At 35.9% G+C, this 26,118-nt stretch overlaps 1 protein-coding gene across 2 annotated transcripts in view; it reads right to left on the bottom strand.

The window, feature by feature from the left end:
* The window catches only part of IRAK3 (interleukin 1 receptor associated kinase 3), a 103,510-nt gene that overhangs the window by 53,324 nt on the left and 24,068 nt on the right, over positions 1-26,118 (bottom strand). For both annotated transcript variants that reach the window (XM_074226206.1, XM_074226207.1), the window contains exons 3-5: positions 9,441-9,508; positions 6,950-7,004; positions 2,533-2,684 (exon numbers count right to left, since the gene is read on the bottom strand). In XM_074226206.1, coding sequence (XP_074082307.1) covers positions 2,533-2,684; positions 6,950-7,004; positions 9,441-9,508 — 275 coding nt within the window. The remainder of the gene's footprint in view (positions 1-2,532; positions 2,685-6,949; positions 7,005-9,440; positions 9,509-26,118) is intronic.

Raw genomic sequence — 26,118 nt, forward strand, 5'->3', positions numbered from 1 at the left:
CTGCTCATGGATAGGCCAAGCTAATATAATAAAAATGACAATTCTACCTAAATTAAACTACATATTTAGCACCATGTCAATCAAACTTCTAAAAAATTACTCTAATGAACTAGAAGAAATTTTGACTAAACGAATATGGAGAAACAATATATCAAGAACATTAAGGTATTTAATGGGAAAAAAAGGACAAAAGAAGGTGGCTTAGCCTTACCAGATATAAAATTATATTATAAAACATCAGTCATCAAAACTGTCTGGTATTGGCTAAGAAATGGAATGGTAGATAAGTGAAATAGACTAGGCGCAAAAGAGATAGCAAGAAATGATTATAGTAATTTGCTGTTTGATAAACCCAAAAAACCCAGCTTTCTCTTTTTGATAGAAACTGTTGGGAAAATTGGAAGTAGTTGGCAGCAAGTTGCATTAGACCAACATCTCAAACCCTATACTAAGATAAGATCAAAACGGGTCCAGGATTTAAACATAAAAGACAAAATTATAAGCAAACTATGAGATCAAGGAGTAGTTTACCTGTCAGATCTATGGAAAGGGAAACAGTTTATGATCAAGGAAGAGATGGAGAACATCATTAAAAACAAACTAGAAAATTTTGATTACATTAAATTAAAAAGCTTTTGCACAACTAAAACCACTGTAACCAAGATCAAAAGAAATGTAGTAAACTGAGAAACAATTTTTACAACTACTATTTCTGACAAATGACTCATTTCTGAAATATATAGAGAACTGAGTCAAATTTATATGAAAACAAGCCATTCCCAATTGATAAATGGTCAAAGGATATGCAAAGGCAATTTGTAGATGAGGAAAACAAAGCTATTCATAATCATATGAAAAATTGCTCTAAATCATTACTGATTAGAGAAAAATGCAAATTAAAGTACCTCTAATGTGCCACCACATACATCTCAGATTGGCCAATATGACCAGAAAGAACAATGATCAATGTTGGAAGGAATATGGGAAATCTGGGACACTAAAACATTGTTGGTGGAGCTAGGAACTCATCTAACATTTCTGGAGAGGAATTTGGAATTATGCTCATAGGGCAACAAAAATGTGCATACCCTTTGAGCCAGCTTTGCAACTGCTGGGTCTATACCCTGAAGAGATCATGAAAAGGGGTAAAAACATCATGTATAAAAATATTCATAGCAGTTCTGTTTGTGGTGGCAAAGAATTGGAAATTGAGGGAATGTCCATTAACTGGGGAATGATTGAACAAATTGTGGTATATGTATGTTATGGAAAACTATTGTTCTATTAGAAACCAGATGGAATTTCAGAGAAGCCTAGAAAGACTTATATGAACTGATGCTGAGTGAGATGAGCAGAACCAGAAGAACATTGTACACCATAACAGCAACATGGGGATGATGATCAATCTTAATGGACTTGCTCATTCCATCAGTGCAATAATCAGGGACAATTATAGAGTGTCTGCAATGGAGAATGCCATCTGTATCCAGAGAATGAACTGTGGAGTTTAGACAAAGACCAAAGACTACTAACTTCAATTTTGTTTTTAAAAAAGTTGTTTTATATACTACATAATTTTGCTATCTCCAATATTTTGTTTTTTCTCTCAACACATTCAATTTCAGTCAAGGTATAGCATGGAAACAATGTGAAGATTATTAGACTGCCTTCTGTGTGTGTTTGTGTGTGTGTGTGCATGTGTGTGTGTGTGCATGTGTTTGTGTGTGTGTGTGTGTGTATGGGGAGGGGGAACTGTAAAATTCTAACCTTATAAAAATGATAGATAGAAACTACTATTGTATATAATTGGAAAACAAAATATTTTTTAAAAAATCTCTATATTCTTTTTATGAGTATGTCACAGAATTCTGTGTAAATTTTAGTAAATTTTGTTGTCATTGTTGAGTTGTTTCAGTCATACCTGACTCTTTGTGTCCTCTTTTGGGTTTTTGTTGTTTTTTACAAATGCTTAATTATAGGGTGTTCTTGACAGAGATACTAGAGAGATTTGCCATTTCATTCTCCAATTCGTTTAATAGATGAGAAACCTGAGGCCAAGAGGGTTAAGTGACCTGCCCAGGGTGACCAGATTTAAACTCAGGAAGATGCTTTTCCTGACTCCAAATCTGGTGCTCTTTATTCTACATCACCTTGCTGCCAATCTTAGAATCTTTTCTAAAAGCCAATCTTTTCTAGAAGTCAATTCAGTGATTGACTAACTGATGTCAACTAATAAAGATGAAGGGAAGCACAATATAGGAGGCTTATGAGCTACAGCATTAGAAAAGATCCTTCAACTCCTCCAGGCTAACTCTAGAGTCCTGAATGCACAAATGACTTACAAGAGGAGTTGAAGCTGGAAGTCCAAACATTTATAGAATGTGCTAAAATATAACTTTGCTTTTGAAATTAAGAAAAATGGAGTAAAGGAAGAAAAGTGGCATTGTAGAATGAAACATGCATGTAAATTGAACCAGTTTCATATTGTAACAATTATAAATGCTATATGATTGTTATAATTATATTCCATACCTGTTTAAATAACTTAACAGCATATGTTCCATTTTGAAATTCTATCTTGAATACTTTGAAGAATTCCCCCTCTCCAATTAGCAAATCTTTATTGAAGTTTTTGGTTCCTTCTATGATATTTTTAAAGTTGAGGGAAGGTTTTAGGTTTATTCCTTAGGATGGAGGGAGAAAAAAAGTTGTCAGTTTTTCTCTATGAGAGATAGATACCATTATTACAATCTACATTAAAATATTAGACCTGAACTCAGATCAGGAAAGCATTACCTGGAAGACAAAATCCATACACATATTCTCTATATACATAATGGATTTTTGGTTCCCAATATGCCAAAAGCAAAAAAAAAAAGTAATCTGCTCATTATGTATATAGCCTCACCTTTCAGAAAAATAAAAATAAATCAACCAACTACAGGAGAAGGAACTCTCTAATTGGCAAAAATAATTGCTATAAAAGGATTTTTTTTTAAAAATAGATACCTGGGCAGCTAGGTGGTACAGTGAAAAGCACCAGCCCTGGAGTCAAAAGAACCTGAGTTCAAATCCGACCTCAGACACTTAATAATTACCTACCTGTGTGACCTTGGGCAAGTCATTTAACCCCATTGCCTTGCAAAAACCAAAAAAGAAAAAATAAAAATATCATAGAAACAGAGACAATCTTGATTATAGAAAGTTAGACTTTCATACAAACAAAATTAACACAAAATAAGAAAACAAGATAATAAGTGAAAAATGTTTCCATTAAAGAACACTGATAAAAGTCTGACATACAAAAATCTATAAGAATTCATGCAAATCACTAAAATCAAGAGTCATTTCCCAATAGACTAATGATCAAAGGACATAAGCAGCTTTCAAAATAAGAAATATAAACTATCAATAACCCCTTAATATTAAAAAATAACAATAATCTGAAAGTGCAAATTAAGGTAACCATGATGGAGTACTTCACACTTACCAGACTAGCAAAGATGGCAAACTATAAGAAAAATTATTTGTGAAAAAACTGTGGAAACAGAAAAATGCTAAGTCATTGCTGATATTATTAGACTTGGTTAGATTGCTCTTAAAAATAATTTGGAACTATGAAAGAAATTTACCAAATCGTTCATATCCTTTGGTCCAGTGATTCCATTATTGTAACTATATCTAAAGGAAATGATTGACAGTAAGAAAAGACTTCTATATGCAAACATGTTTATGAGTACTATTTGTGATAAGAAAAAGCTGGAAAGAAAATATGCTTCCAATACTTGGAGAATAGGTGAACAAATTACAGCATATGAATATAAAGGGATTTTACTGTACCATAGGGATGACATATATGAAGAATTTAGGGAAACATGAGTATGAAGTGATGCAGAGAGAAGAAGGTAGAACCAAAAGAACAACATTCACAATAGTCATTACTGCTCAAAAAAAGTCAACATGGCAAAACAATAAAACTCTTATCAGATACAACAGTCATTGTATGGAGATAAGTACATATTGCTAAAGTTAGGGGACACAGTAGATAGAGAACTGACCCTGGATTCAGGAAATCCTGAGTTCATATCCTGCCTCAGACATTTGACATTTACTAGCTTTATGATCCTGGCTAAGTCACTTAACCCTGGTTGCCTCACCAAAAAATAAACAAAACAGAAATAGCAACAAAAAAGCTAATGAAACTTATATCTTTTTAACAATGGAGAAATTGGTGTTTGAGGAATGTCCTTTTAGGGCATTTAGTTTGGATGTTTGCTCAGAAGTGATTTTGTTTCTAAAAATATAATGACTGACCAATATGACCAGAAGAGACAATGATCATTGTTGGAAGGGACCTGGGAAATCTGGAACACTAATACATTGGTGTTGGAGCTGTGAACTCATCCAACCTTTCTGGAGAGCAATTTGGAATTATGCCCAAAGGGCAACAAAAATGTGCATACCCTTTGAGCCAGCAATACCACTACTGGGTCTATACCTTGAAGAGATTATGAAAAAGGGTAAAAATATCACTTGCACAAAAACATTCATAGCAGTTCTGTTTGTGGTGGCAAAGAATTAGAAATTAAGTAAATGTCTTTCATTTGGGTAATGGCTTAGCAAACTGTGGTATATGTATGTCATGGAACACTATTGTTCTATTAGAAACCAGGAGAGATGGGAATTCGGGGAAGCCTGGAGGGATTTTCATGAACTGATGCTGAAGGAGATGAGCAGAAACAGAAAAACCTTGTATACCCTAACAGCAACATGGGAGTGATGATCAACCTTGATGGACTTGCTCATCTCATCAATACAACAATTAGGGACAATTTTGGGCCTTCTGTGATGGAGAATACCATCTGTATCCAGAGAAAGAAATGTGGAGTTTGAACAAAAACCAGAGACTATTACTTTTAATTTTAAAAAAAGATATCTTATTATGTAATTTTGCTACCTCTTATACTTTATTTTTTTCCATTAAGGATCTGATTTCTCTCTTATCACATTCAACTTATATCAATTTATACCATGGAAACAATGTAAAAGACTAACAGAATGACTTCTGTGGGGGGTGGGGGGAGGGAAGCAAGATCAGGGGAAAAATGCAAAACTCAAAATAAATAAAATATTTCTAAAAATATAACAATGATATAACAGAAGTAAATAATTACAAAGATTCTATTTTTAAATTATTTAATTTGTTTTCCTGACATTGATTCAACTGATTTATTTGCTGATTCACAAAAGTGTGTCAACTGAAATCTTAGAAAACCCAAATTAAACTCTCTGAGTTATCTAGTTAGAAAAAAATCTTCCATGTAATTGGTTAAATTCTTCAAAGTAAAATTCTTGCTATAATTCAAACAAAAAAGGAGAGTTCTTTGATTTCATATGTTTAATGTATCCATAGAGCACATTATTGAAAATGCAGGAATTTTTCTTTAATAATTTTTCTAATTGAGCTTTAGAGGAAAAATTAAATTAAAAACAAAGAGTAACACCACAGGATAATTGAGGACAGGTAGTATATGAGACTGTAATCAGCTTTTAAGGTCATTCATCAGTGACATTTTAACAATCCTTTAAGTTTTGCAGTGTTCTAGAAGCATTTTCTCATTTGGTTCTTATAAGGAGCCTGTGAAATAATTATTATAAGTAACTCCATTTTGAAAATAAAGAAACTGAGACATAGAGATAATGGGTTCTTCATCTACCATCACTCAGTAACTATACAAGATAAAATCTGAACACAGGTGTTTCACAGCTCCAAATCATAATGCTCTACCTACTGTACCATGCATTGGGTTCTGGCTGTACTAAATTATTCTCCCTGCTAATGAATTTTTTTTACATTTAGTTTATTTATTTATTTTTCCATTACAACAATAGTCTTGTAAAAGTAAACATTACTCCCCTTCCTCTGTCTCTCGGATGATTGCATTCCTTATCATAAGTCCATCAGAGTAGTTGCTTCAATATTTTTTCCCATAGTTCCTACATTAATTCTATTCTCTCTCTCTCCTTTCACCCTGCCCCTGCTCATAAGTGTCTTGTATCTGACTACCCTCTCCCATGATTTTCCCTCTCTTCTATTGCCTACACTCCCTACCCCCCCATCTCCTTTCTCCCATCCTTTTCTTCTTTTTTTTTTCCCTCTAGGATAATATAGATTTCTACACCCTTTTGAGTGCATATGCTCTTTTCTCTCTGACCTATTTCTAATGAGAATGAAGGCTCACTCATTCCCCCTCACCTTTCTCCCAGTACTTTCCTTTCTTGCCCATTGACTCCATCTTTATATTATACCTTCATATTCAGCTCCGTCCTGTGCCTTGTGTGTATATATATATATATATATATATATATATATATATATATATATATATATATATATACTCCTCCTAATTGCCCTAACAAATGAGAATGTTCATATGAGTTATCAGTATCATCTTCCCATGCAGGAACATATCACTGTTAATGAAATTAAAAAGTGAAGACTGATAAGGAGAAGAATAAATGGATGTATACATTGATCCCAAACAGATCTACCATTATCCAAGGGATCCATAAAGACCTAAAATGTAAAATAATTCCCAAGCATTATTTCAAAAGTGTTTCTCCACTAGACAAAAATAATTAGCAAATTTCAAAACCAAAAATAACAGAAAACCTTCCTAGATAAAAAATCCTATGTTTGTACTTTACAAAAACCATTCAGATGCTAATATTAGCTGAATTTCTTATCATCATCTTAAATGTCAGTCAAAAATTTCAGGCACCTTACCTTATCTTTTCTATTTACAAAGTATTCTATTACAAAGAATCAATATATTAATGAACTTACATAAATATACTGTCCTAATTGATCTTTTAAAAAGGAGAATATTATCTCCTTTTAGTCCCTTTAAAAGAGGTAGATACACTTTTTCAAAATGTTCTTTTTCACCTTTCTCATATTCAGGCATATGTCCTACGTTAACATTTGTGTTGTCTGTTGTTACCTGAAAGAAAAGATATTACAGTAATTCAGTCTTCTAACACTGGAGAGGAAAGCTCATTATAAACATCAGAAGTCCCACCAAGAGAGAAACCTCTTCAATCAAGAACATCTTCAGAAGGTGGCTGCTGTCTCGGGCCAATTTATTCCCTTTTGTTCTGGTAACAGTCATAAAATCAATTTTACCTCTGCCTTTGATAAGGCATGTCCATCAATCTCCTCTTGTTGTACTCCTCATCCCTGTGATTCTCCAGACTTAAATATTCATCCCTAACCACCAAACCTCTATATGGAATTTTATTCTATTAAAATATAAGCTCCCTGAGGCTAGAAACAGCTGCTTTTGTATTTCTATTCCCAAAGCTTAGCACAGTGTTTAATAAATGATCTTCATTCATTCATTTAAAGACTAAGGATCCATAACTGGAATCCCATTTCTTTACTCTAAAGAGCTTGGTCCCTGAGGCTGAAACACCTGTTGAGAGGATAAGAGACCTTGGGGATAAAGACTTTGATGGAAGAAGACAGGTAAGGATTTTGCAAATCCTGGAGCAAGAATTTTCTGCTTTTTTTCCTGAAAGATCTGGGAAAAAATCCTATAGGTTTTAAGTTTAAAAAAGCATGGAAGCTCCCATTCTCCTCTGAGGAAGAATTAGCCAAGGATTTTAGCTGGATCAAAAGACAGAAGTGGCAGAGATCACAGCCAAGGGTATCTGGCAGAGACTATAAATTGGAGGAAAACCTAAGAGATACAGTGTTGACTTCTCACCTCCACTGTATTAACTGGACAGTACCAACATCCTGAATGGGGAAGATTCACATCGCTTTGTGAAGGTCTTTAGCATAACTTATAAGCATTTCTTTTAATGGGAGATCTAATATTGAGCTCATAACTCTCATGCTGAGTTGAAAGCCACTCCCATGATAGACAAAGACAGAAATAACTTTTCAGATTCTGTCTTCTGATAGTGAAATTGTATAAGAATTCTCTTCCAAAAATTTGATTTGGGGGTCTAGTTTTCCAGCCAGCCCCCACCCCATGCATGCCTGTTTAATCAGCAAACTAGAGAATTATAAATTATATATTAATAAATGTAATATATTAATATTAAATATATATTAACCTAATTTTGTTCTTTCTTGAGGCAAAAATCTAGAGGCTAATGTTTGGTGCTCATAAAGATAAACTCTTGAAGCTAACACCAAGTTTAAATTAATTAATTTTTTATGGAAGTCATCAATAGTCAAAAGGAATAAAGATATGGTAAAACTACAAAAAAAAAGAAAATTTTATGATGCCTTTAATAACAGGAAGCTCACAATCAGGCACAATTTTGAGGTATTGGTGATGGAGAATACCATCTGTATCCAGAGAAAGAATTGTGGAATTTGAACAAAGACCAAAGGATATTACCTTTAATTTTTTAAAAAATCCATTATTATATTATGTAATTTTGCTATCTCTTATACTTTATCTTTCTTCCTTAAGGATATGATTTCTCTCTCATCACATTCAACTTAGATCAATGTAAACCATGGAAACAATGTAAAGACTAACAGACTGTCTTCTGTAGGGGGGGGAGAGAAGCAAGATTAGGGGAAAAATTGTAAAATTCAAAATAAATAAAATCTTCCTTTTATAAAAAAATAACAGAAAGCTCCAACTCTGAAAGATTGTATGTAATACATGCTTCAAGCCTTTTTACTTCTGTGTCACCTGGGATATTAGTTTTTATACTCCATTTCTCCCATATTCCCAGTTTCTACTTGTTTAAATCCTACCAAGCTTTTGGGACACATATCAAATGATTTTCCTCTAGGTAGCCTTGTCTGATACTCTAATCAGAAATTATTTTTTTCCCCAATACCTCATATAATATTTTATACTTTCTCCAATGAATTTTATCATGTTGTATTTTCTATTTCTGCATGTCATATCAATATATATATGTATGTATATATATATATATATATATATATATATATATATATATATATATTTCCCAGGCATCCATTATAATAAGGCAACTGAATTCCCCACAATGCTCTGAACAGTTACTTTGTATCAGAGACAGGATTTGAATCCAGGTCTTCCTGACTCCAAGGTCAATTCTCCATCCATCATGTCATACCACCTTTATCTCCAAACTCTTGAATGGTAGTGATTAACCCCTAAAATCAATGAAGTTAAAGACCATAAACATTTAATAAATTTTGGGTAAACTAAAGTAAATTATCAAGAGGAGGAGGTCTTCAGACCTCTATCCCCCATATTTAAAAATTCTCCAAATTCTTAAGTTCTCATCTGTAAGTGAAAGAAGTTACAATATAAGATTTTTCTCCACAAACAAAAAGAGTTATCTTCTAACCAGTTTCTTTCTCTATGCTCACTTTTAAACTATAACCTGAACTTCTCTAACTAAAACCCTCTGTACTATACCTTGGAAGAAATATTTGGAAATCCAGTTGTCTGCTGACTCTGCTTAGGTGAGATACTTAAGGTCCTTCCTGGAACAGAAGTAAAAGAGATCATGAGAAACTAAGACTGGAACAAGTAAGTGAATTTTTAAGATGTGATCATTACTGGGGTTTTTGGTTCAGACCTATAGTTTCATCAGAGAAAGGAACTCTTGAGTAAATAGCTATTCTGCAACTTCTACCAAGACTCTTCTTCAATTGTTTTACAAACCACAGTCTTAGGGAGTGGAATGAGACATTGTAAACTGTGCTCTGGGTCACAGTCAGAATGGGTCAGGGGTGAGATTTAAACCCAGGTCTTCCTGACTCCACAGTCATTTCTTGACCCATACTGCCTTTTTTTAACTAAAAATTTTGTAGCGATAGTAGTTAATCATAAGATCAATGACATTAGTACCATGGAACTGCTGCTGATTTACAAGATAAATATGTGTCTGAAAATAATTACCCAACACTCATCATTTACTAGGCCAAGGAAGAAAATAATAAACCAAAGAAGACATGAATCAACTTTTCCATCAAGAATTTATACTTATATTTTGATACTCAGCAAATTTTAAACTAACTCTTCCCCATGTAGTGCTTTAATTTCACAGGTGTTCCCCTGACATGCCTTGCCTGCACACTGCCTCATTAACACAGAAGCTGGGTTACTGCCCCCCTTCCCCTAAAATGAGACATCTCATTTTTTACTTAAGCTGATAGTCTGAGTAGTTTCCTTTTTATTTACACATGAAAATTCAAATCTATTATATAAAACATTATTCCTTCCTATAATAAAGTTAACATATAAATTTCTTTGTTTCTTCCTTTCCTCCACCCTAGAGATGGTTACCATTAGTCACAAATAGGTATGTATGTGTGTGTGTGTGTGTGTGTGTGTGTGTGTGTGTGTGTGTGTGTATAACATACTTCTGTTTATCAGTTCTTTCTCTGAGTATAGATATTGTAGCCTCTGGCTACTTGAGTTCGGTTCTGCCTATGAGGAATCATTATTCAGACTCGGGAAAGCAAGGGTGGAAATAAAACAAAATTTTATGAAATGAGTTACAACACATAAGAGAATGGTAGGTAAAGAAAGACAGAGACAAAGAGCAGTCAAGTAGAACTGACAGGCCTAGCAAGTCAGAGAAGACTGGCAGCCCTGAGTGGAGTCCAGCTCAGGTTTTTATGTCTTACCTCTCAACCAGAGGGCAAAAGCTGAACTCCCTTCCCCTTACTGGACCTGGTAGAGGTTGAAGCCTCAGAATACAAATTTTACATTAAACAATGAATCGATGGTAGTTGATTTACATCAAGAAAAGGAAGCTCCAACCAATTTGACAAGATTTAGCAGTCATTAAGATTGCAAATTTTGTTTCTGTTACATTCATAATTCTCTATATCTTTTCCATGGTAGTCAATTTACATCTCAAGAGTAGATGGTAGTCGATTTATATCTCCACCCAATTTCTACATTCACAGTTTTCTTCATCTTTCTATTTAAAATAAAAGTCAAAATGACTTATTTGTTCAAAATCATTCTTAAAACAATGATGCTCTTACTATATACAATGTTTTCTTGCTTCTGCTCATTTCACTCTTCATTATTTCATGCAAATTTTACCCATGTAAGCTCATTGGGTTCATTATTTCTTATAGTATTCCATCACAACCCAACCATACAACACCACACCTTGTTCAGTCATTTCCCAATTGATGGACAGTTCTGCAATTTTCAGTTCTTTCACACAACAAAAAGAGCTGCTATGAACAATTTAGAACACTTAGTTTCTTTTCCTTTTTCCTAATCACCTGAGTTGTTTTTTTGTTGGTTTTTTTTTTTTGCAAGGCAAACGGGGTTAAGTGGCTTGCCCAAGGCCACACAGCTAGGTAATTATTAAGTGTCTGAGACTGGATTTGAACCCAGGTACTCCTGACTCCAGGGCCGGTGCTTTATCCACTGTGCCACCTAGCCGCTACCTAGCTGCCACCTAGCTGCCCCCTGAGTTGTTTTCTTTAAGGAGGATATAAAAAACATCCTGCATTAACTCACTTTTTTCATTATAATTCACTAAGAGTTAAGAAACCATTAACCTTTTTAACTTTTAATTTACCTTCCTTTCTCTCACTCCCAGAAGACAATCAACCAATTATCAAATAGGTTAATAATGAACTGTGCTTTCAGGGAAGGGGGGGGAGAGTAGCCCCAAATGAGTGATTTTTACACATGCTTAAATCTAAAATTTATAATTTCAGCCAATTTCAGGCAATATGAATCTTGGAACATACTATGGGGCAAGTGTGACAGTTATAGTAGGGAGGGAGCAGAGAAGACCAAAAGTGGAAATAACTGATAAATAAAGGAGAATGAATAAAAAGAAATAGAAATAAATAGAAAGTCTTGGTGGACTTTGAGATCATATTTGAGAATACAATAAGAGAAAAAGAAATATGAGGAAGATACTGAAGCTTCTATAGACTTTAAGATTGTTTGATTTTATATTACCATAGGATAAAGAGAAATGTAGGAAAAGGCAGGACACTGGCTAAGGAGGTAGACTAAAGGTAAAGACCAAAGAAGATCCATAGTTATTGGTGGGAGAGAGGGGGGGTGGGAAGTCCTACACTTAAAAGAAGACACATAATTATTTCTTTAACAGATGAAAAATAGCAGCATTTTGCAAAAATCATCTTGACAAATTTTCCCCCATCAACACCAAGTGTATATAGGGGAGTTCAGTATTGGAAGCAATACAATTATGAGAATATTGAGGGATCAGCATCAAACGTCAACCACTAATCTACTGACATCAATAGTCAGGTTAGCCTAAGAGAACCAGGAAAAGCAATGGTTGACAACCTGTAAATCACTGTCCAATGGAGTATACCTATGAAGAAGAGGCCTGATATCTTCCTTCCCTACCTGCCACTCCTAAACCAGAATCAGAGCCCAAAAGCCTTGGGAATAGCAATGATTCCCCTGTACCACCAATTCTGTTTCCAATCCAGTCCAGGTGACATTATGCTTAGTCATTTATATTCAGAGAAGGAACCTAAAACAGAAGAGGCAGTCAGTGTCCAAAACTGGAGTTTACCTAGTTAATCCCTTTAATCTAGCTGCCATGTTGAAGTTGACTCTCATTTTGAACTAATGTAACACCCTAAACAATACCATAACCATCAGGGAAAAAACAACAGACCACTTAAGATTTGCAGCACCTTATCAAAGTGCTCAGTTGTTTTAACCCATAACCACATGTAGTTGGATTGAAACAGGCAGGGCATAAATTTAATTCTATAGAATAAAATTCATTTCCTAGGCTATTTTGCAAGATGTCTTCCTTTTATATATCAATATAATTTAACATTTCTTGGAAAATAACAAAAATAAGCCTTTTCAATGATTCACTGACAGTATACCATCAGATAAAGTACAAAACAAAGAGTTTTGTGTTTGCCAAAAGTATTTATAATTGTGATGGAGGATATCCAGTGAAGAAGTCAAGTAGAAAAGGGATTCCTTGTGAACAATGGGGTTTTTCAGATGCTCTTCTTTGTACTAATTTGCATCAAGCCCTAGAACATTATATGGAGCCTTGTGGAAAAGGCTTTGTTACCACTCAAAGGAATTTGGCTTAACCATCTACACAAGAATGACCAAATGGATGAAGAATGTCGATTGCACAGAGTTTGGCATAACTTTGGATGGGCACCCTATAGAACTTGTTCATAAGTATATTTGAGACAGACAGTATAGATAGACAATAAGTAGGCACCAGAATGGAATGGGATATGATCTCAAAGTTCACCCAGGTTTTTAGGCTCTGATTCTGGCTTAGGGGTGGCAGGAAATAGCAACAGGTCCTTTACTGACTCCAGGCTTCCCATAAAAGTAAAGACCCATCTTTTTTATACCAACATTCTGCTCGTGTTGCTATATAATAGCAAGATGTGGCATTCCATTGTCTCCAAAAAATTAAAAATGAGTATTACACAGAAGGTATGGAAGGATGCAGGTTGTCTATGCTTTGATAAATAATCAATAAGGAATCCTGAAGAATGTAAGTAAAAGTTATCTTCTAGTAATTTTATAATGGAAGCAGGGAACTTGATTGTTCTCAAACTACCTATACATAAAGGATAAGATGAAAGCTTGTCTGGCACAGAAATAGGATCATCGGTATTGTAGTCAGTGTCCAAACACTCAGAGAACAGTCAATAATGTTAAGAAAGAAAAATGAAACCTTTATGCAATGCAGAAATCTGTGCTCTCATAGATGAGGACCCTCTTGTTCTGCTTTACTCACAATGACTCTGTGAGGTCAGTAATGAAACATTATTCTCCCCATTTTACATATGAGAAAACTAAGCCATTGGGAGTTTAAAGAACTAGCTTAGGGTCATACAGTAAGTAAGTTCCAGAAGCAGGAATCAAATCTCCTAATTGAAAGTCTGGTACTATCTTCAGGACACTATGAATATGGCCCTTATACTTTAAAATATTCATATATTTTAAAATATGCAAAATTCTTTCCTCACAACAACTCTAGTTGCAAAGATTAAGTATAATTATCCTCATTTTATAATTGGGTAAATTGAGACTCAGAGAGAAGTATTACCTTTATTTCTGTTACAATATTTTTTTGTCTTAACACCCTTAGTTTCTAGTATAGAGTTTAGCCCATACATAGCAGGCACTTTCAAAATGCTCATTATTTGATTGGCTGGCTTGCCCAGGGTCATACAGCTACTAAGCAGGATTCAAATTAAGGTCTCGATTCTAAATTCATACTGTATTCACTACACTATGTTGCCTTTCTGTTTTTAAAACCTGACCGTGATTTTAACCAAGTGCGACAGTTTGTTCATATACTTATTTAGCCAGTCCTAACACCTAATGATATATAACCAGTCATGTAGAATACTCATCCAGCAGACTGTATTTTTCTCCCCAATGAATCAAGTCTCAGTTTCTAGAGAACTCTATGTTCAAATAGATTTAATTTTGCATTATAAAAGAAATTCCAATAGTCACAGTCAAATAATTCTATTTTCCTTAATGAAGAATGCAGCTTCAAAATTTCTATTCCTTTCTATCTCAGTCTTTGTCACCTTGCATTAGGCACATAAATGAATAAAAGGGTTTATATGAATTCACTAACAAGAGAAACTGTTTTCTTTTTAAAAAATCCTCATTACATGGACTGGAAAATAATGGAACCAAGTGAGAGGAGAGAATTTAAGCCTTTTCCTAGGCCTTTCAGCATTGACAATATAACCCAGAGGGTGAAAAGTCATGCCAAAATCTGTTTGAGAAAAGCGAAGTATACAACATACTCTTGCATCCAGGCAAATCTCTGTGTGTTTATATCATGAACAAGTCATGGGGGAGGTTTTTAGATCAGAGGCTCAAAAAGGTTCAAATAATGAAAAGGTATTGTTTACAATTCCAGGGGACCCATTGAATTTAACTTGATCAGTCAACTTCACAGAGCAACATTCTTCTGGCTAAGCAAAGAGGCAAGGGTAGGGAAAGCATAGAGCAGAGGAATGCAGATCCTGTATCATGGCACCCCATGGGAATTAAGTCTTCTATCCCATTAAAGAGAACAACCTACAACACCCAAGTCATTCAGAAGCTATTATTTTCAAGTTTGTCCCTCAAGGTCTAAATCTTGATGTGTTCAAAACTTCTTTAGCTAACAAGATGGAATTGTTTGCTCATTCTGTTTTTAATCACAGAAGCATAGTAGTACTAAGCAGAGATTAAAAAAGCATATAGATGAAAAGAACCAAAGAGAGAAAAGATGTTGAATTTGAAGAGCTATTAACCTAAGAGCTCTAAAATTACAATGTAGCATGTAAGATGATAAGGGATCAGTGTTTCCATTCATCAAGAATGAGAAAATAGAATAGGTTTAATATTGCCATGTAATGTCAAATTCCCTAGTCCCTCATCTCTTGGATGTGAAGTCATTTCTGGAAAAATATATATTATGGCTTAGGACTAAAGTACTAAGTTTTGGAATTAATCAGGATTACCTTCACAGTCCTCACAGACTTGTACTTTGGGGCTATGAAACCATATCCTTATTTCCCTTGCTCCCTATGATGGGAATGTGGTGTGGCTGCATCAGAGGACTGTTCGCGGGGGTAGGAAGGATACCCACTCAAGAGACTTTATTTTCGTCTTTTTGAGGGGAGGCAATCAAGGTTAAGTAATTTGCCCAGGATCATATATTTAATATCAAGAGTCTGAAGTCACATTTGAACTATTGTGTGTGAGAGTACTGTAAAATTTCATCACCTGGTGTCCTCTAGCACCAGAGCATTATTTACTGGTTGATTGTAGAGTGCCACAGGAATAGGAATGGACCAGGGACTGGGGAGGATATTTAAACACCTATATTCTGGTAAATAAATGGTGAACTTTAAGAAGAACTTGTCATACTGTCTCCCTTGTCTCCCAACCCTTCAAGGTTCACCTGAGTAAGAATAAGCTAGCTGGCTTGAACCAAACACTTCCTGAGCTGCAAGTCTAACAGGAACTTAACAAATGGCACCTGAACAGGGGCACAAAGGCAGAGCTATCTTAGTGGAGTCTGGGATAAGGACCAGCAGATACAAGCAAGAGAAATTCAAGCAGAGGACTTCAGAGAAGTAACAGGTTGGTTGTTACCAGGGTCAGATTTTAAGTAAGAAGAAACTAATCAGTATTAAACTTTGAGGAGTCAGTGAGAAGTGGAATCTCCCAGGCAGTGTGCAGGGGATGGAGCTTCTTCCTCAGCAGCAGTCCAGCTTGGAGCACCAGCGCCATGACGTGGGAGACCTGCTGGTGGTTCCTTTTGACCACTGCTGCCTGTCTGCACTATGCATGCTAAGCACAACTCAAACCCCTCAATCTATGGCCAACTTCAGAGACTTCTTGTTGGGGTCACCTCTGACTCTGACCCTGATGCCTATGAAGAATTCCACTCCAGAAGTCACAACGAATTTCACTCTCCAGTCTAAAACCAAGCACTCCATGACTATTGCTCTGGCACCAGAAAGCTGTGAAGTACACACTAACTGTACTTCCTGTATTAAGAGCAAAAATGTCACATGCTATTGGACAGTTTGTAATGGTGTTGACTACTGTTCAGAAAATGCAACAACTCCAAATTGTACTGTTGTTAACAACTCAAGTAACTTCAAATGCTCTCTCTCTCATTCTCTGCTGCCCCCACCCTGGGTGGTGGGGGGTCTGTTTTGGAACTTTGAAACTCAAGCTTATGTCTCAGATGGAATGCATGGTTCACTACAGAAAGGGCAAGACCCCCCCCCCAAAAAAATCAAGGGAAATCAAGGGATCTTCATGCCTTCTTCCTGGTTTGGGGAGGAGGAAGGCGGTTGGGCAATAGGCTATTGATTGGGAAGCTTTGTGGTCAATTAGCTAAGAAAAAGGGGAAGAAGATTTTTTTCTGGGACTGGGAAATTCAGATTTCATCTTTTGAATGAAGCCTGTGCTCATGACTTTGGTGTGTTATGTGTGTATATATGTATTTAATCATTAATAGGATGTTTTCACATCTCTCTACTGGTCTGGAGAGGTGGGAAAATGTTTCTATATTCTGAGATCTGATGCTGGCCAGGGTATCAATCTCAAAGGGATTGTTTCTGTGTTTGTGTTTGTGTCTAAACTCCTGTGTGTGTGTGTGTGTGTGTGTGTGTGTGTGTGTGTGTGTGTGTGTGTGTAATTTAGATCTGAAATAGGTAAAATTAAATGTTACTCCTTTTAGTTGGAATTTTGAATTTAATTGCTTAAAAAGGTCTAATTTAAGTAACTGATGTAGTTGGGATCTGAGCCTATCTGCTTATACTATTTGAAAGTTTGTGAGTTGTAAGGTTTGTGAATGATCTCAGCTGTGAGCTAAGCTTTTGTTAACCTAATGTTGATTGACAGCTGTATTCAATTTATGTTAATTGAGACTTTAAGATTTAGTAAATGTAAACTTCCCAACCCCTCAGTTCCCACCAGAGACTGCCTGCAGGGTGGGAGTGAGGTGCTATGGGGGACTGCTCTCCCCCAGCCTCCTCTGGGCATATTTCCGCCAATTGATTGGAGTCAGGTTGCTTGGGAATGCAGCCCAAAGTGGGGCAGACTTCCTGCCCTCAGGAGGCTTTGAAAAGAGAAAGGGGAAAAAGCCTCTATTTTGTGTTTAAAGAAAAAAAAACTATCTGAGAGTAATTTTTTTTAACAAGTTGAGAATTTTTTTGTGTGTTAAGGAAATGTAACTGGGATAAACTGTATTTCAAGGAATTTGGGAATAGTGAATCATATAATTTAATGATTTTTTTCAGGAAAGAGATATTTGTAATATCTGATTTGTTTTGATGTTAAATTGATATAATTGTCAAACAGTTATGTTATATATTCGTTGTCTCATCTATCATCACACGTTTATGGTAAGGGAAATATCACAAATCATGGCCCCCTTCTTCGATAAATCTATGGATTCATGCGTTCATTATGTAATTGAATTAAGGAATTTTGCTTCCAAAAAAGGGGGGGGGGGTATGTAAGGGACTGTTGTGTGTGGGAGTACTGTAAAATTTCATCACCTGGTGTCCTCTAGCACCAGAGCATTACTTACTGGTTGATTGTAGAGTGCCTGGGGAGTAGGAATGGACCAGGGACTGGGGAGGATATTTAAACACTTATATTCTGGTAAATAAACAGAGAACTTTAGGGAGAACTTAAAGGAGAACTTGTCATCTTTGTCTCCCTTATGTCCCACCTCTTCAAGGTTTGCCTGGGTAAGGATAAGCTAGCCTGCAGGAACCAAACACTTCCTGAGCAGCTAGTCTAACAGGAACCTAACATTTCCCTTATCCAAATGACCAAATAATAACCAAGATGGACATATTCCATGTCTGGTGATAACTAAATGAATTTAAGATGTCAGGAAACTCCTGGGTCCAGGTGCTAATTATCCAGTAAGCCCTACTAACAACTTCTCAGAGGAGATGACCAGTGCCAGGAAGAAAAATTCACACCTTGCCCTGGCTTGATCAAAGAGATGAACCTTGAGCCCATTGCTTGATATTGCAGAGTTATAGTTAAGGTAAATCTCTGTTCAGCAGTCCTACATAATGGTTCATATCCTGATACTTTAAATTTCAACTTCCTTGGAGAAAATAATAGTGATGAGCTTCACATTTTCAGTAATTTGTCAATGCACAGTTATGGGTTTCATGTTTTAATGTTTAATGTTTGAAACAGTTCTTTTTTTGTTTTCAATGGCTATCTGATCTGCTTTATACAGAATGCTTTTTAAAAAAGTCTTATTAAAAACTTAATAACAAATTGAACTTTTTAGATACAGAATGGAGGAAGATTATAGGAGAAATCATGACTCTCTACTACCTATTGATTTTTTTAGTGCATTTTAAGTGTTTTTATTTTTATTTTTTAACATGTTTTTCTTTTTAAAGTTTGAGTTCCAAATTCTCTCTCTTCCTCCTACCTGTCCTCTACCAAGCAAGAAAGCAAGCAGTATATCAATTATACAAGTGAAATAATGCAAAACATATTTCCATGTTAGTCATATTTTTTAAAAGACAAGAAAAATAAAGAACTTGAGAAAATTATACTTCAGTTTTCACTCAGAATTCATCAGTTATTTCTCTGCAGTTGTTTTTTCTTTTTTCATCATGAATTCTTTGGAATTGTCTTGGATCATTGTGGCCAAGTCTTTCACAATTGATTACCATTACAACTCCCAGCTTTTCTCTCTTCATTTTGTATCAATTCATATAGTTCTTGCCCTGTCTTTCTGAAACCAGACCCCTTGTCATTTCCCACAACATTGTAGTATTTCATCACAATCACATGCCACAACTTGTTCAACCATGACCCAATTGATGTCTTTGCCACCACAAAAATAACTACTAAAAATATTTCTGTATACACACATAGGTATGTGCTTTTCTTTCTTTGATCTCCTTGGGATACAGATCTAGTAAGAAGAATTACTGGATCAAAGATTATTCACAGTATTATAGCCCTTTGGGCATAGTTACAAATTGTTCTCCAGAGTCATTAGACCAGTTCACTACTCCACCAAAAATTTATTAGTGCATCTATTTTTCCTTCACCCCTTCCAGCATTAGCCATTTCTGATAGATGAGGGGTTGTACCTCAGAGTACTTTAATTTGCCTTTCTCTAATTAATAATGATTAGAGATTTTTTCATATCACTGTAGAAAGTTTTGATTTCTTATTCTGAAATATACCATTTATATCTTTTTAACCTTTTACCAAATGGAGAATGACTTGTTTTTATAAATTTGGCTCCATCATATTCTGTTTTGGAGACATGAGAATTTTATCAGAGAAACTTGTAAATTTTTTTGATATAACTTTTTAGTCTATGACATCTTTTAGCAAAATGTATGCTTCCCAATTATTGCTTTTAATTAGGTCTGATTTTGCTTTTGTATTTTTCTAAGAGATTGCTACTCCTGCCTTTTTTCAGTTTAGCTAAAGCATATTAGATTCTGCTCCAGTCCTTTATTTTTAATTTTGTGTATGTCTGTTGCAAGTGTATCTCCTTGAAAATATACTGTTAATGGGATGGCTAGGTGGCACAATGGATAAAGCCTTGGGCAAGCCACTTAACCCCATTGCCTTACAAAAAAAAAAAGAGAAAATATACTGTTAAATTCTGTGTTTAATTCATTCTGCTATTCACTTATCCCATTCATATAAATATATAGTTATTGTTTCTGTGTTTCCACCTCCAATCCATTTTCTTCTATTTCTTTTCCTCTTTCTCTTTTTATCCTGTCTCTCTCAAAAGTGTTTGCTTCTAACCACTGCTTCCCTTATTCTACCTTCCCTTTTATCATTCTCTACCCCTTCTTTATCTCCTTTTTTTATCCCCTTCATATCCTATTATTCTGTTGGACAATTTGCATTTCTAAGCACAACTGAGTGTAGTATGAATGTATGTATGTCTGTAGGTATGTATGTGTATGTATATTCTTCTCTCTTTGAACCAATTGCAAAAAGAATGAATTCAAGCATTGCCTATCACCCCACCATTTTTCCTTCTACTATAAAAGCTTGTACCTTCTTTATGCGAGAAAATTTTCCTCATTCTACCTCTCCCTTCTCCCTTCTCTCAGTACAACCCTCTTTCTCACTCTTTCTTTCGTTCTGGGGCGGGGGAGGGGAGAGCATTCCAACACAACACTCATTCTATACTTCCTCCTACATAAATTCTTTTAACTGCCCTAATAATGATTAAAGTTCTTAGGAGCTATATTTATCATCTTTTCATGTAGGAATGTAAACACTTTTATTTTACTGAGTCCCTTATGATTTCTCTTTCCATTTAACTCTTATGCTTTTCTCTTCAATCTTTTCATCAGGAATGCTTGAAAGTCCTCTGTTGCATTAAATATCCATTTCCCCCCTGAAGGAAAAACTATTCAGTTTTGCTGTGTAAGTGATTCTTGGTTGTAATCTTATCCCCTTTGTCTTTTGGAATATCATAGTTCCAAGTCCTGTGCTCTTTTACAGAGGGATGTTTACTTTAAATATATATTAAAAACAAATAAATTAACATTATCTCCCTTCAACATCTCAAAGGGCATAAACCTCTACATCAAGTCAGATTCTGGGAGAGTAGGCTTACACCTTTCTTCAGTTTCTTTATAGTATTGGTTTTTACAAGTTCACATCTTAAGTTGGCATTTCTGTCAAATGAGTCATCATCTCAACAAGGATGGGTCTCACTCCTTAGGGTATCAGTGCTGGAAAGGCTGCAAAACCTAACCTAGAATTTGAGATGTTGTAGCCTCTTGAATTCCCAAAGTCATGGAGGTTTATTTCCTTCACCTAGAATGGAAAAGCCAAGGACCAAGGCCTCTTTCTTGGGGCTGTACGGTTTGAGAGAGGAGAAATACTCTACACTTCTCCCTTCCCCTCTTCTGGGATCATTTCATACTAGACACCTAGAATGACAGTGTCTCTGACATTCTTAAGGGACTGAAGCAAAAGAGACATTGCTGATGCCAATAGGTTTTTGTGAATGAATTCAAAGCCCCTAAGAGAGTTTCCCCTTCACTATTTGGCTAGTTGATCAGAAACAGTTACCAAATTTCTATGCTTTACAATGTCTCCACAATACTTCCCTTATGTATCATAATGTTTCTTCCAGAAATAAGCTAGAATCATCCACATATAGAGGCTATACCATCAAAATAAGTTGATAGGGTTTGTGCATTTTCCAGGTTCCCATTAAAAACAATGCCCAACCATGCCTTAAATTGTCTCCCAAAAAGAAAAACTTTGACAGCAAATAAAAATAGAAACACAAAACAAATCACACACTGCCCATGTCTGAAAATGTCTAATAAAGGTACTAACATTTATGTAAACCTCATAATATTCCAAGCACTGTCTTAAGTACTTTATTTATCTTTATCATATTTGATACCATAACAACACTGAAATGTGCTATTTATTATTATCCCCATTTTTTTAGATGAGGAAACTGAGGCAGAGGTTAAATAATAATAGCTCACAATCATATAGTGCCTACTATATATTGTACCATGTGCTTTATAAATATTTTATTTGATCCTCACAACAACCCTGGGAGGTAGATGCTACTTGTTATTAACATTTCCATATCATTTCCCCAATAAACAGATAAGGAAACCAAGGCAATCAGAGATTAAGTGATTTGCCCAAGATCACACATCTAACAAGTATCTGAGACCACATTTGAACTCAGGTCTTCCTGATTCCAGGACCGGTCTGCTATCCACTGCAACATCCCATATTCTTTACTTCTTCCCTCATTTCTATACCAAGAGGTGAGAATGGTGACTGGTTGTTGCTCATTGTCCACTTGGTGCTAGTCCCCTGTCCCCTGCTGCTGCTCCAACCCATCCCTGTTAAAAGCTCTCATGCCATACATTGATGTAAATTAAATGTGTTATAAGACTTGACATCATTTTCTAAGAATTACTACAGGAAAATTGCCCTGATATCCTAGAAGCAGAGGGCAAAATAGAAATGGAAAGAATCCACTGATCTCCCGGAGAAAGAGATCCCAAAAAACCAACCCCCCAGGAATATTATAGCCAAGTTCCAGAACTCCCAAGTCAAAGAGAAAATATTACAAGCAGCCAGAAGGACACAATTCAAATACTGTGGAGCTGCAATCAGGATCTCACAGGACTTAGCAGAAACTACATTAAAAGCTCGTAGGGCTTGGAATATAATATACCGGAAGGCAAAAGAGCTTAGAATGCAGCCAAGAATCAACTACCCAGCAAAACTGAATGTCCTCTTCCAGGAAAAAAGATGGAATTTCAATGAACCAGAGGAATTTCAAATGTTCCTGTTGGAATGGTCAGAGCTGAACAGAAGTTTTGATCTTCAAATACAGGACTCAGGTGAAGTATAGAGATTGGAGGAGAAGGGGAAAATATGAGGAACTTAAGGATGATGATCCACATGTATTCCTGTATAGAAAAAAATGACACTGATAATACTCATATGAACCTTCTCAATTAACAGAGCAGGTAGAAGGAGATTTTATAGATGAAGCACAGGAGAAAGCTGAATTTGAAGATGAAAAATGATGTAAGAATGGAATCAATAGAAAAAAAGGGAAATGTAATGGAAGAAAGAAAAAGCAGAGGGGGAATAGGCCAAGATATTTCATATAATAACATTTTTCTTTATTACAGTGAGCTACTGCAATGATATGGAAGGGGGGGAAGGCAAGGGGGAATGAAGGAATCTTCACTCTCATCAGAGGTGGCTAGGAGAGGAAACAGCATATATACTGAATGGGGTATAGACATCTGGAGTAAGAAGGAGAGTGGGGGGACAGGGGGAAGGGGGGATGGGAATGATGGAGGAGAGGATGGACCATGGGGGAAGAGTGGTCAGATATAATACATTTTCTTTTTTACTTCTTACAAGGGCCTGGGATTGGATAGCCTGTCTAGGACCATAGGGCCAGGTAGATGCTGGGCCTAGGGGGTGGTATGGGGGATCAGGGCCTCTTGGCCCCAGGGCTAGGGATCTGTCTGCTGCACCACTCAGCTACCCTACAGCAGAGTCAGAGTGAAAGGAGAGAGAAAATATAGTACATGGTAGTGGAGAATATGAAAGGAGGGAGTTGTGATCAGCAATGGCAACAGTAGAAAAATATGGAAGTAACTTTTGTGATGAACTTATCATAAAGAATGTGATCCACCCATGGCAGACTGAAGCACATTTATTATCATTATTATTATTAATATTATTATTATTAATATTATTATTATTATGGGGGAGGGTGCAGGGCAAATGGGGCTGTGAGGCCTGCCTGGGGCCACATAACAGGATGATTGTTGGGTGTCTGAGGCCAGATTTGGCCCCGGGTGCTTCTGGCTCAAGGGCTGGTGCTCTGTCCACCACCCAGCCACCCCTACTATTATTACTATTTTATTTTATTTTATTTTATTTGGGGTCTTTTGTTTCTTTTTTTTTTTTGTTTTTGCAGAGCAGTGGGGTTGGGGTGGCTTGCATGTCACACAGCTGGGTGATTGTTGGGTGTACGGGGCCGGATATGGGCTCGGGTGCTCCTGGCTCCAGGTCTGGTGCTCCGTCCACTGTGCCACCTGGCCATACCTACAATTATTACTATTATTTTTTAATTTTAATTTTAATTTTTCTCTCCCCTTTATCGCTCAAGCAAGTCTATATTTTGGGGGAGGGGGTATTTTGTTTACTCTTAAACAAGAATATTTTATTAATGGATAAAAAATTTTTTTACAAAATGAGAATAAATATTAAATAAGGAAAAAAAAGAATGTGTTATAAGAGTAAACATACCCCCCCAAAGAAGATGAGAAACCTCAAGAATAGTGAGAGAAAAAAATGTACTTCAGTCTGTGTTCAGATTCCAATGGCTCTGTCTCTGGGATGAGTTGCTTTCTTTATCATAAGTCCACCAGAGAAGTTGCTTCAGTATTTTTCCCACAGTTGCTATTACTAGCTGTATTTCCCTTCACTCTATTCCTCCCTACTCTCATTTATTCTGTTCTCTCTCTCATTTCATCCTAGCCCTGTCCAAAATTGTGTTGAATCTGAGTACACTCTCTCTCAATCTTCCCTCTCTTCTATCATCTATTCTCCCCTTCCCTCCCCCTATTCCCCCTTATCCCATCCCTTTCTTCTCATTTTTCTCTAGGGTAAGATAGATTTTTATACCCTATTAAGTGTGTATGTTATTTCCTCTCTGAGCCATTTCTGATGAGAATGAAGGCTTAGCCATCCCCCCTTGCCTTCCCCTGTTCCACTCCATTGAAAAAGGTTTTTCTTGACTCTTATGTGAAATTTCTTAGCTTCTTTTTCATCTCCTTTCCCTTCCTCCCAGTACTTTTCTTTATCACCCATTGACTCCATCTTTTTTTACTCTATTATAGCATTATATTCCACTCCTTCCTGTGTCCTGTCTATATATGCTCCTTCTAACAGCTCTTATAAATGAGAAAGTTCATATGAGTTATCAATATCTTCTTTCCATGCAGGAATACAAACAGTTCAATATCATTAAATTCCTCATAGTTAGCCCTTCTCATCCACCCTTTCTATGGTTCACCAGAGTCCTGTACTTGGAGATCAAACTTTCTGTTCAGCTCTGGTTATTTCAATAGGAAAGTTTGAAAGTCCCCTGTTTCATTGAAAGTCCATCTTTTCCCCTGAAAGAGGATGTTCAGTTTTGCTGGGTAGTTGATTCTCAGTTGTAAACCAAGATCTTTTGCCTTCCAGAATATCATATTCTAAGCCCTATGAGCTCTTAATGTAGATGCTGCCAGATCCTGTGTAATCCTGACTATGGAGCCTCAGTAGTTGAATTGTTTGTTTCTGGCAGCTTTTAGAATTTTCTCTTTGATTTGGGAGTTTTGGAATTTGGCTATAATATTCCTGGAAGTTTTTCTTTTGTGATCTCTTTCAGGAAGTGACTGGTGAATTTCCTCAATTTCTATTTTAGCCTCTGCTTCTAGGATCTCAGAGTAATTTGGCTGTATTATTTCATGAAAAATGAAGTCTAGGCTTTTTTTTCCTGGTCCTGACTTTCAAGTAGCCCAATAATTTTTACATTATTTCTTCTGGATCTGTTTTCGAGATTGGTTGTTTTTCCCAATGAGATATTTCACATTTTCTTCTAATTTATGGCTTTTTTGGAAGAGTTTTATTTCTTCCTGATTTCTTGCAAAGTCATCAGCTTCCTTTAGTCCTATTCTGCATTTGAAGGAGTTATTTTCTTCAGAGAGCTTTTTTTATCTCCTTTTCCAGCTTGTCAATTCTGCTTTTTAAGGCATTCTTCTCCTCATTTGCCTTCTGTTTTGCTTTTTCCACTTGGCCTAAACTGGTTTTTTAACATATTATTTTCTTCAGTATTTTTTTGTATTTCTTTCACCAAGCTGTTCATTTGGTTTTCATGATTTTTCTGCATTGCTCTCATTGCTCCTCCCAATTTTTCCTCCACTTCCCTTAATTGCTTTTTTTTGCAAGGCAAATGGGGTTAAGTGACTTGGCCAAGGCCACACAGCTAGGTTATTAAGTGTCTAAGGCCAGATTTGAACTCAGGTATTCCTGACTC

This window comes from Macrotis lagotis, chromosome 2 (assembly GCF_037893015.1).
Source record: "Macrotis lagotis isolate mMagLag1 chromosome 2, bilby.v1.9.chrom.fasta, whole genome shotgun sequence".
NCBI lineage: Eukaryota > Metazoa > Chordata > Mammalia > Peramelemorphia > Peramelidae > Macrotis > Macrotis lagotis.